Genomic DNA, 13,290 nt, shown 5'->3' on the forward strand with positions numbered 1-13,290 from the left:
AGCGTTGAAGAATATGTTTGTCTACCTCTAGTAAGTTAAACTAAAGTTGATAGGTTATTGAAAACGTCCGAAGTTTGACGTTAAGGCATGTCTTTCGTATACTTCAGTATAAAGGTATATTTTTCACCGCATAGCTAATCATTGACAGCTGGTATTGCAACGTAAACAGAGGCCACGAACTTATCAACATGTTTGTGCTTCAGTTAGCGCTGTCATCAGTAATGTGCTAATAAACCAGATATCACGAGACTCATATTAACATCTGTTACGATCAAAATCTTTTATATTAACACAGTTAAATCAAACAATTGTACATTATTTGCATATGTTTCAAACAATATATATCTAGTAAACTACCAGTGGGAGGCTTCTGTGCACAGGATGTCAGCTAGATTATGGGTACCACAATGGCGCCTATTACTGCCGTGAATCAGTAATGTGTAAGCATTAGTATGTTTGGTATGAAGGGCGCTGTAGTACTTACGTCTCAAGGTGACGAGCGCAGTTATAGTGCCGTTCAGAAATTTTAGGTTTTCCAATAATCCGGGACTGCATTGTAATAAGCAGGGCGTATCAATTACCATCAGCTGAACGTCCTGATCGTCTCGTCCCTTATTTTCATAAAAAAATATATATTCTAAGGATTTTTTTTATAAATGAGTTTTATACGCGAGTGGTGCAATATATTTATTTATATAAAATGATACTTAAAGGATTAAAACGAGTGTACTGTATTTCTTCATTAGGTTTAAATATTACATAATTTATACATCGAGTTAGACACTGACAGCTGTGAACACTTGAAAAAAAATAGAGGTGAACTGTATATCTCTATTTTCAGCTACGCACGCACACTTAAACAATGTGACATACGTGTCGCGAGTGTAAGACGTAGCTTTTCATGCACACTAAAGTAATAAAATCTGTTTTCATGCGTTGCCTAACAGCTCTAGAGGCTCTATGTAGACTTATAAATTATCAAATGTTTAAACGTAGGTGAAAAGTTTATTAGACGACGTGTTACATCTTCTTTTATATATATACACTAGCTGACTCGACAGGCGCTGTTCTGTAAATAATAAAATAAAATATTATTTTATAGGAATTTGCCAATAATATTACTTAACATCAAGAATTATTTCGTTAAAAAATTTTCCCTGTTGTTTTAATGAAATTGTTTCACAGCGGAACTGTCAAACCGTGCGTCAGTCAATTCTCTCATAGAAAATATGTCCATACAAAACAAATATTGATAATAAAAATAATTATGGGTCCCAAATCGAAATAAAAACTATCCTATCTCTCAAGTTGGACCAAACTGCACTCCATGAAGTAATCCCCATTAAAATCCGTTCATTGGTTTAGGAGTCCATCGCGGACAAACAACGTGTCACGTAATTTATGGAAGATATAACTAGCCGTTCCCGCCCGCTTCGCTGTGCGAATTTTAAGAGAAAGGAACGTTGGAATTCGAAAAATAAAACATCTAGGATAAATGTCGCATCGAATGATGGTAGTTTCATGTCGATACGATCAGTGGTTTGGGCTTGAAAGAGCCTCAGACTATTATCATCTTTACATATAAAATGAAAATGGTATTTGTTTGAGGCTCTTTCAAACCTAAAATTACCACCATTCGATGCAAACTTTATCCTAGATAGTTTATGGCGACTTATTTTTCAAATTCCAATGTTCAATCATTCAAACTTATAGACTAAAATAATCAAAGTATGGTATGGTATGGGGTAGTCTAGTCAATGAATTCAAAAACATGTTAATTTTTGATAAAGCTTCAAAAAATATTAGCGATGGATCATTCGAGACGAATGACGTCTAGAAAAATGTATTGAAAGTACGTTTTATCAATTAAAATCTAACATAATATGAAATTCTCGTGTCCCAAACGGCTGTACCGATTTACCTGTGCTATGTGTTGCAAGTCAACAATATATTTAATACAATATACTCACTTAAACATACAATATCCGGACAACCGAGCCTTGCTCGGATTTTTATAAATGTACAAAACTTGAACAAAAAAAAACTAATAAGACATCTTGATTCGAACCGGGGACTTCTGCTTTCCGGATCTCCCAACGTCCCATTTGAGCTATTACAGTCTTGTATATAGTGGTGAAATTTACCTTTGTATTCTAATGTTATTGAAGCTGTTTCTCATTAAAACATGGATAAAACTACACATTTAAATTGAAACCTAGCTAGATCGATTTATTGCCTCCGAAATCCCCTGTATACTAAATTTTATGAAAATCGTTGGAGTCGTTTCCGAGATTCAGATTATATATATATATCTTAATATATAAAATTACGTGACACGTCGTTTGTCCGCGATGGACTCAACAAGTGAACGGATTTTAATGGGGATTGGCGATTTGGGACCCATAATTATTTTTATTTCCAATATTTGTTTTGTATAGACATATTTTCTGTGGTAGAATTTATTGACGCACGGTTTGAGAGTTCTACTGTGAAACAATTTCATTATAACAACAAGGCCAGCAAACGTTAATAAATAAATTCTGTTATGAAATATTATTGGCAAATTCCCATAAAACAGTATTTTTTTATTATTTACAGAACAACGTCTGTCAATTCAGCTATTATATATATGTATATACAAGAATTGCTCATTTAAAGATTATAGATAAATACATATAAACATCCATATTCTTCAAATAAATGATTGCACCCACTGGGATTCGAACCCGGGACCTCTAGCTAAGTAGGTTATATTATGTAGGTCAAATTTATAGTAAAGGACACACAGATGATTGCTTGCAGACGTTTGGCATTTATATAATTAGTTTTAATTAGAAGTTACGACACTAAAATTCTCGGCAAAGTTCAATTATTTTGGTGTGAGTATCTCAGTGTGGATAAAAGACGGCAGTGTGCTGGAGCCTTAAATCATTTATACGTCTAGATAGACTATGACAGCTGTGAAAACGTCGAAATAAAATTGAGTTTAACGTTAATCTCTATTTTGAGCAATGCGCGCACACTAATACAAAGTGTTACACAAATCGCGAGCGTAAGACGCAGCTTGTGTGACACACACTAAACTAATATTCCTGGTCTGTTTTTATTGGTTGTCTAACAGCAAGGGCCTTTATCTAGTCGTATAAATTATCTATGGCTAGAGCTATGGACGAGCTCCGGTTGCTTCACATTAATTGGATAGTCAGATAAGAATAAACTGTAGTGAATGGTGCCCTACTATTAAGTCCACACACATTAATAAATAAATTTTAAATCCATTTTTAATACTAGATCTTCAAACAAAGTTCATTCCTCGAGCATTTTGTGTAAAATATCAATAAGTTTTGTTAATTTAACAAAACATTTTATCATTAAATGTTTGATTTAATATTGTGATGTTCAGTTTAAATAAAGCTACAATTATCTAAATGAATCTTGGAGTATGTGTACTATATTAGTTTTAGGTATACATTTGTAGAGAACCCATATAGCCCAGTGGTAAGTGACCCAGCCTACTGAGCTAAAGGTCCCGGGTTCGAATCCTGCTAGGTGAAAACATTTATATGATGAATATGAGTGTTTGTTTCCGAGCCATGGATGTTTACAAGTATTTATGTATGTTTAAGTAGAAATATTGTGATAGTACAGGCTATGCCTAGTTTGGGGCAAGATAAAAATAAAATAAATAAATAAAGTATTTATACGGTGTCTAGAAAGCATATAGAGCTAGCATTATGCGTAAAAATAACATATTTATGTACATTAATTTGTACCTATATTTTCGTAAACAGAAGATGAGGTGTAGAAACAAATAAAATAAAACTTAATCAATAAACACATACCATCATTAAGGGGTACACTTTACACTCAATTATAATCCTCGCAATGATTACGATAAATTTTGAAGGAATATATTTTCCGACTCGTGATGGAGTCATGCACACGACTGGACAAACGTAAGTAACTATATGTGATATATTAAGGAGCACACAACTATATCGTTTTCAATGTCCATAGTGTCAATTGGGACACATTGACACGACAAATGATGTACAAGTGCTAATCGATTTCATGATTTAACCTCTACATAGCGAGGATAAGATTTTGGCGCGAGTAAACAATTATTAAGCCTTGAATTAAATCACTGAAAATTTGTATTTTACTAGCTGACCCTGCAAACGTTGTATTGCCGATATTAAAATCGCGATACAAAAGTAACTGTTGATCGTAGATGGGTGAAAATTTGAAGTTGTATGTATTTTTTAATGCTGACTCATAATCAAACAAATTTAAAAAATATCTTGTGGACCACCCTTAACATTTAGGGGGATGAAAAATAGATGTTGTCCGATTCTCAGACCTACCCAATATGCACTCAAAATTTCATGTGAACCGGTCAAGCCGTTTCCGAGGAGTTCAAAGTTTAACACCATGACACGAGAATATTATATATTAGAATTAAATACTAGCTTACCCCACAAATGTTGTTCTGTACATAATAAATATCATACTGGGGGTCTACTATCTTTCTCCGAAACGAAACATCGTATACGAAAGAATTTAAACGACGAATTCGGTAGTACTCTATTTTATTTTCGGACACATCGACGAAGTTCGGAACCTAAACAATATTCGTGAACGAATGGTGAACGATTGAAATGAACATTATTTATATCCAACTAATTTAAGGAGTTCTATTTCATGCCAAAGATGGGTAATAACTAATGACAACCAAAATTGTCTGTATTACACACGTAATGTAAGCATGTCAACTTAGTACTTACGAGTTTTTGTTTGAATTGTAAAAAGTTTTCTAAAAATAGCTCTCAGCTTTATAAATTCGAAATGTCAAGCAATGACTTTCGGGACGATACTTCGGAACTAATGGAACCGTAGTAGGAAACACACGAAACTTAGATCGAAACTTCGTTTTTCATTGAATAAGAACAGACCTATTGTTTTTTATTAACTTGTCAATAATATTTCAATGTGAATTATTTCGTAAAATATGCTCCCTGTTGTTATAATGAAATTGTTTCACAGCTGAACTGTCAAATGTGCGTCAATAAAATCTCTCATAGAAAATATATCTATACAAAACAAATATTGGAAATAAACTAATTATGGGTCCCAAATCGAAATAAAAACTATCCTTTCTCTCAAGTTGGACCAAACTGCACTCCATGAAGTAATCCTCATTAAAATCCATTTATTAGTTTAGGAGTTCACTGGGAACAAACATCAGGACACTGGATTTATTATTATTTATATATTAAAAAGCATTATTTTCTCAAAATTGTCAAGTAATCATAATTTAAATTTCAATTATTGCACTAACATTGATTCGGAAATAAACGAGGAGATGAAAGAGAAGAAACGGCACAAAAAACACATCCCCTCTAAAGGACACATGGTTTTCCTAAATTTTCTAATTTAAATAAGACCACAAAACAAAATTGGAAACTTCATCAAGGTGAGATTCAAAATACGAAATAAAGCTGTGCTCACTGAGCGAGTCTTCTCAGGTCAACTAGAACCGACAATAACCGAAGGAGCGTTACATACAAGAGCGTGATGGGTCAGTTTCATTCAGTTCCTACAAAAAAGTGGTCGTTTGCCTATAGAGGTTTTCATTTCAAATAGTGGTTCAATCGTTTTGATTTAAATAAAACTGTCGGAAATAATAGAGTTTTCCTTATTAATTAATATTCTTTCATTGTAGTCAAACTATATCTGTTGCGTGCCTGCGGTCGTTCTAAGGAAAATACTTGAGAAATCTATCCTAGTGATACTTCAATTAAATATTTTGTATGACATTATAAATGATGTGGAATATAAACACCGCTCAAGCTGTGTTGGATGTGATGTGATGGAGTTGCGTTTGAAAATGAAACCGACACAGTGGAAGAGTGAAATAGAGGGAGATATCTTCTATGAGCCGTGAGCTGATGATGTTTGAAATAGCGATGATATATCAGGAAGCGCTTTTTTATTCACCAGTGGGAGGCTCCTTTGCATAGGAAGCCGGAGATATGGGTACCACAACGGCGCCAATTTTTGCCGAGAAGCAGTAATGTGTAAACATTACTGAGTTTTGGTTTATAGGGCGCCGTAGCCAGTGAAATTACTGGGCCAATGAGACTTAAAATCTTATGTCTCAAGGTGACGAGCACAATTGTAGTGCCCCTCAGAATTTTTGGGTTTTTCAATAATCCTGAGCGGCACTGCATTGTAATGGGTAGGGCGAATCAATTATCATCAGCTGAAGGTCCTGCTCGTCTCGTCCCTTATTTTCATAAAAAATATCCTTGAATTATCGTAGGTATTCTGTTAAATACTCATAACTTATTTGGTGTTTTTTTAAATATACCACAACGATTATCATATGTGAAAATCTATTTAAACAAAATGGGAAGGGCGCTGGTACGGGACGCGACTTGCGTCGACACTCTGGCTCCTTCTCATGTCCAAGTTACGTCAGTTGGTGCTGGGGCTGCTACTTCGACTACCGAAGATAGCAAACGTCGGTCTGAGTGATAATATTCTTTATTTTATGATGATTATACAATTTTATTTATGCTTAAAATCCTAACTTTTATATACTGGTTTCTACACCTTCATCTTGATGCATGGAATTCGGAATCAAGATTATTTTACTATGTACTTGGTCCGTTTATGATATGTTTGTGCCAAGTTTTATTGTTCTACTTTTGAGACAACCTGAGTTAGTTGTGCCGCAATCTGCAGGAACATAATATCCTGTAATAGGTTTATGATCTCCTTTCATGCCAACTTTTGGTCTCGGGTAAGCTATTGCTCTTATGTATATTTAGAATATTGTTGTAATTCACATTTATTTTTCTGGCTGTACAACAGTAACATTTTATAAAGTGACACGAAACAGGAATAAAAATAAACGTGGGACGAAACAGGAATGTGGTACGAAAATTCGGGGCGAAACAGGAACAAATCAGTCTTATATTTTTGTGCCGTTTGCTGTCGAGACACTTGGCCCGCGGGGTCCAGAGGCGCGGAGAATGTACAAAGTACTATATTCTTGCCTCAATAGGGCTCCTGACAACCCAAGCGCTATTTCGGTCAACGGATCAGCCTGGATGATCCAGAAAAAATGGAAATGGATATATATTATATCTTCGCTTCCCCGTAATGATAGTTATAAATTATTTTAATCATAGTATTGTAAATATAGTTATAAGATTTGTTTTGTTTGTATAATTGTATTTCATTTGTGCGTGCATCACGGAAGTCTTCTGGATAGATTTCAATTCAGTCTTCTTAGTTTTATTTATTATATGACACTTAGCCTTTATCTGTAAAAGATATTTAAGATTTAAGAAACAATGATTATAATAAGCACTACGTGTTCAGTTATGTTACAGGTACGCAGACGATGTCTACTATTTGTTTTTTATGGAATAGGAGGACAAACGAGCGTACGGGTCACCTGGTGTTAAGTGATCACCGCCACCCACATTCTCTTGCAACACTAGAGGAATCACAGGAGCATTACCGGCCTTTAAGTCGTTTCGTCCCGGGAACACCGCACAAGGAAGCTCATTGCACAGCTTTGTAGTACGTGGAAGAAAGCTCCTTGAAAACCGCACTGTGGAGGACCGCCACACATCTAGATGGTGGGGATGATATCCTAACTTGTGGCGTATCGTCTGAAGGTAGAGTTCGGCGGCAGGAATCAGGTTAAACAGCTCTTCGGAACACTCTCCGTGGTAAATGCGGTAGAAGATACACAATGAATCGACGTCTCTACGCAACGCCAAGTGATCCAGCCGTTCACAGAGCACTGGGTCCCCGACAATTCGAGCTGTTCTGCGTTGCACGCGGTCAAATAGATCAAGCTGATTACTCCATGTGTGACCTGCACTTTGTAGATCGCTAGAATGTGGACCAGCTTGAAGTATTGCCGTGCTCTATTAATGACGCCCAGCTTCGAAGCCAATTTGGCTTTGCCCTGCAGATGGCCACGGAACTGGCAATCACTCGAGATTTCGAGACCCGGTATTTAAAGCCAGAAGTATAAGTTCACTTAGAACGATTGTTCAAATGGTGAATGTGGTATTGGACAGGAACATTTTGAATGGTGCGAATTTCTCTTGTACTGAGTTCCCATAAATTTTCATGGAAATGATAGATTTTCGAGAACAAACAAGTTCACACATACCAGTGGCCAGGGCTTACAACTCGTATTTAACGGTTAAAATAATTATTAATTTGTAATACTTCATGAATAAAAAATCTTAAGACAACCACCCGATGTCATTTTCATTTCTGCTTTTTTGGAAAGAGAAATTAAACATATCTGGAGTAAAATTATTCGATCGTTTTCGAGAATCGTTATTTCGTACATTATTACCTTATTTCCTTTGATTAAAAAAAATATTCTTTGATATAGCAAAAAGTAGTTAATTTTGTAGTAGTAGATTCTTTATAACAAATAGGATTCATTATTTTAATGGGTTTTCAAAGACATTAATTATACATAATTAGTCTACTCGGAAATCGTCGGTCACATGACAAACTATTTACTTAGTCACTGAAAAAAGCAATATGTAATTAAATAAAATACTATTTTAATTATTATTCAATTTTGTTTTTTAATCCCGAGTTAATTACACAATGAATTAAATAGTCACAATTTATCAATTTAGTATTATTCTTAGGGAAGGCTTAAGTTCGATATTTGATAGAAAAATTTAAAGAAATTATGACAAAGTCAAATAAACATTATTCAATCAGGATTTAGCACTTTTGAATCGTCACTACGAATATTTCTTTTAAATTACTGAATTTACCATACGCTCGGAAAAAGTTGAGCTCGTGAGAAGAACATACAAGAAACTCAACGGCCACTCTTTTCAATCAAATAGAGTATCTTACAATGGCTGTAATAGACTTAACAAATTAGTTTGTAAGGTGATACATGCAATATATGAGTCGTGTTTAAATAGTATAAATTATTTCATAAAAAGGAATAAATAATAAACTGTATAAATATAAATTATCGTATATTGGATGCATCAACCTTTAGAGCTTGAATTCATTGTTTGTGTAGGGATGCTTCGTGGACATGATGATCAGTGGTGGATTTACACTAGGGGCAGTTGGAGCAAGTGCCCAGGGCGGCAAATTTTTTAGGGCGGCAAAATTTTTTAAAAGTGAAAATTTTTGTTAGTGTTTAAGATTGGTCAATATAATTAATGAATTCTGTTTAATCGACCAATTCGCAATTCAAAAAGTCGGACGTGTTTGCCTGTGACAAAATTTATGTAATATAATTATGAGTTAACCAAATTTATAATTGTTAGAAAAAAACAAATATTTATTCATGTTTTTAGAATATACAACATATTGTAAAGTTTCTGCAATAAATTAGTTATTTTAGTTTTAAAAAATAAAATATATAAACTATGATGTAAAATTTCAGTATTGGGACGGATTTATTTCCGGTGCCCAGGGCGGCATTAAGTTTGAATCCGGCCCTGTTGATGATCGTTATTGGATCCAACAAATACAATGACTTATTAACTATAACTGGTCGACCTGGCATCACAAGTAGCACCCGTTAACGAGTTGACGCATGGACCAGCCATCGTTCCTTTCGCACATATTTGAGGGAACGGAGCAATGCCATTAATGTAATAAATGTTCATTATTGTCAGTACATTTATGAAAATTTAATATACGTTCACAAAAATCGTCACCTTTTTGCTTTAAATATTGATTTTCATTATTATAACACTAGACATAAGGGATTGCTTGTAACTAATTCTAGTAGGCTTATATATTAAAAGAACTTAATTATCAAAGTTGTTGCTTTGAAGTTTTTAGCGCCATTTATTACCATAGATGGTATTTGTATGTAATATGTATTTTAATATAAGTTGTGGTTTGTAGCTGTTGTCGAATTAAAACGTACCTAGTACTCTCTGCACCTTCTCACAAGGCACGAAGGAAGTCAACTTTCGGGCTTTGGCTGAACTCTGTCACACTACGCCCTGACCAAGTTTTGACCCTCATTTGGCTTAGAAGATGGTTTATTATACATGGTCTTATAGCTTGTTTCAATATATTTCTTATATATTCACTCAAATCATCATAATTATAAGCAATCTATTAATTCACGTAAATTAATACGCTTTGACAGGCCGCTGCGCGAGCGTTCAAATCGCGCCGAACTATGGCATACTGCGGAGCACTTGCCGATTTCGGAAGGTTAAAATGATTTCATGCCAGGAAGTGAAGACGCATTTATTGAATTTGGAATGTTATTATAACTGCTAAAATTGATGACATGTTCAGAGATATTAACACATTGCTTAACATGGATGCTGTTCGATCACCAGTAGAAACATCACATTAACATACAAATAGATTGGTCATAAAAATAAATACGATTTTATTTGTGTATTAATCCTAGAAGTTAGGGTTATCACTTTAAAAACATAACATATTGTTTAGATTTACAAGAGCGACATCTCAAGTCAATTTCCTAATATGCAAATATTGGGGTTGAGCAGGTTATCAACTGTAAAGTAGATCCTGTAGATGAAGCCACAACCTGAGAGTTGAACAAAGCAAACAGAATTTTATATCGAGGCGGTACTCGAACGGTTAGCTCAGTTGGTTAGAGCACTGGCACGGAACGCCGGATGTCGTGGCTTCGAATCCCGCATCGTACATAAAATTTTGTTTTTCAAATTTTATTTGTGTATAAATACGATTGTTATTGTTGATATTATAATATTTGCGAAACTTATTTTTTTTAACTAACGGCCAATTTCTATTTTAAATTCTAAATCTGAATTGGCGGGCCGCGCTTGATATTTTAACCCATTTCTTGATTTAGGTATTTCAATAACCTATCTACAGAATAATATTTGGATTGGAATAATTGATTTAAAAAAAGATCTATGGAATTACGCATTCTTTTTTTGATTTTAATTTGACATAATACTGTAATGGACAAACACAATATTTATGAACTCGAACCCGCGACTTCTCTCAAATTTAATTTGTGTAATTAATACCATAAGAGAGGGTTATTACTTAAAAAAATACAAATTATTTAGATTGTCATATTGATATACAGGTGCAGGATCTCTGGAAAGATATAATATGGGTTTTTAATGATCTTAATACATCAAATATATAAAATGGCTGTTAGTCTGTTTGCCAATTTTTAATTTGTTATCTTGTAGGAATAATATTTTTTTTCAATACATCAAATCACGGACATGTAAAAAAAGAAAGACTCCGCGCCGTGATATTAGCAAGTGACTACTACAATTAACTACTTTTAGCTATATCAAAGAATGTTTTTTTTTAAACAAAGGAAATAAGTTAATGTAACTCTAATATAACAATTCTCCATAACGATCGAATAATTTTACTCCAGATATGTTTAATTTCTCCTTCCAAAAATGCAGAAATGAAAATGACATCGGGTGGTTGTCTTAAGATTTTTTGTTCATGAATTATTACTAATTAATCATTATTTTAACCGTTTAATACGAGTTGTAAGCCCTGGCCACTGGTATGTGTGAACTTGTGTGTTCTCGAAAATCTATCATTTCCATGAAAATTTATGGGAACTCAGTACAAGAGAAATTCGCACCATTCAAAATGTTCCTGTCCAATACCACATTCACCATTTGAACTTTCGTTCTAAGTGAACTTATACATCTGGCTTTAAATACTGGGTCTCGAAATCTCAAGCGATTGCCAATTCCGTGGCCATCTGGAGGGCAAAGCCAAATTGGCTTCGAAGAAGCTGGGCGTCATTAATAGAGCACGGCAATACTTCAAGCCGGCCCATGTTCTAGCGATCTACAAGTTACCTTTATGCTAGTGTGTGTGCGGTTACGGGGGATACCAGTTACACAATTTTTTCTCCCTTAAATAATCATATATGGCCACAAATATACTATACTTTTATAGTATTGTTTTTACACTTATTCACAACTCACGATGGCATTTTTAAAATATTTTATTGCGACGCAAACTGATCTTTCACAGACGATGGCAAATCTCATAATGGCGGCCTCAGCTTGTATTAGTTTGCGTGCGTGGGGCATTGTATTTACACGTTTACCGGCTTATTTTGGTGCTTCACTGTTATGACACGGAGTCCTTCTTTTTTTACTCGTCCGTGACATCAAATATATAAAATGGCTGTTAGTCTGTTTGCCAATGTTTGTTTTGTTATCTTATAGGAATATTGAATTATAATAATTGCATGTTTCATATTATGTATTCAGAGCAAAGCATAGAACAGAATGTTAAGAGTAGGCCTCTTTTACTACGATAGTACTTGAAGCACCATTAAAAAAAAACTAAAAAGTGCAATATATGATATTTTTATCACACAACATTGTTTTTCTGTTAAACATATTTGCATTAAGTTAAAGTTATATGCATGATACTTAGTAAGTTTTATGCTCAATAATAAATATACTTATCTAAAAAAGTAGTCAAGTGTGAGTTAACCTCGCGCGGAAATGTAATAAAATACCAAATAGATTTTCGGCACAGGTTTCATGAAAAAGCGTTCTATAACTTTATTTATAGAGGACCTGTATAGCCGAGTGGTTAGCGATCCTACCTACTAAGCTAGAGGTCCCGGGTTCGAATCCCGGTAGGTGCAAGCATTTATATGATGAATATGGATGTTTGTTTCCGAGTCATGGATGTGTAAATGTATTTATGTATGTTTATATGAATTTATGTATGTTTAAGTAAGTATATTGTATTAAATATATCATTGTCTTGTAACCCATAACACAGGCTATATATGCTTAACTTGGGGCAAGATAATTTGTGTAAAAAGTGTGGCTATATTATTATTATTATTGTAACTTTATTTAGAAATTCAAAACTAATATTGTTAAATAATGAGAAAAGTATATTTGAGAGCTCGCAAGCTCTAACATTCTATCTCCCATGGTAGTGTTAGCTAAGTCTTGCATAGCTTAATATCTTTTCTTTTTATGAAATTAATGGACGAGACGAGCAGGACGTTCAGGATTCTTGAAAAACACATAAATTCTGAGCGGTAATACAATAGCGCTCGTCACCTACAGACACGATGTTAAGTCTCATTTGCCCACTAATTCCACTAGCTACGGCGCCCTTCAGATCGAAACACAACATTTTTTTTGTGAAAATAAGGGATGAGACGATTAGGACATTCAGCTGATGGTAGTTGATACGCCCTTCCCATGACAATGCAGTGCAGGATTCTTGAAAAACCCAAAA

General features: G+C 34.3%; 1 protein-coding gene across 4 annotated transcripts in view; it reads right to left on the reverse strand.

The window, feature by feature from the left end:
- Positions 1 to 13,290, reverse strand: part of LOC126972710 (sodium/hydrogen exchanger 9B2-like) — an 82,106-nt gene that overhangs the window by 44,743 nt on the left and 24,073 nt on the right. The window contains exon 1 of one of the 4 annotated variants that reach the window (XM_050819613.1): positions 3,843 to 3,982. The exons of the other annotated variants lie outside the window; for them this stretch is intronic. Coding sequence (XP_050675570.1) covers positions 3,843 to 3,938 — 96 coding nt within the window. The 5' untranslated portion in view covers positions 3,939 to 3,982. Of the gene's footprint in view, positions 1 to 3,842; positions 3,983 to 13,290 lie in introns of those variants that run through there. 4 annotated transcript variants of the gene reach the window in all.

This window comes from Leptidea sinapis, chromosome 27 (assembly GCF_905404315.1).
Source record: "Leptidea sinapis chromosome 27, ilLepSina1.1, whole genome shotgun sequence".
NCBI lineage: Eukaryota > Metazoa > Arthropoda > Insecta > Lepidoptera > Pieridae > Leptidea > Leptidea sinapis.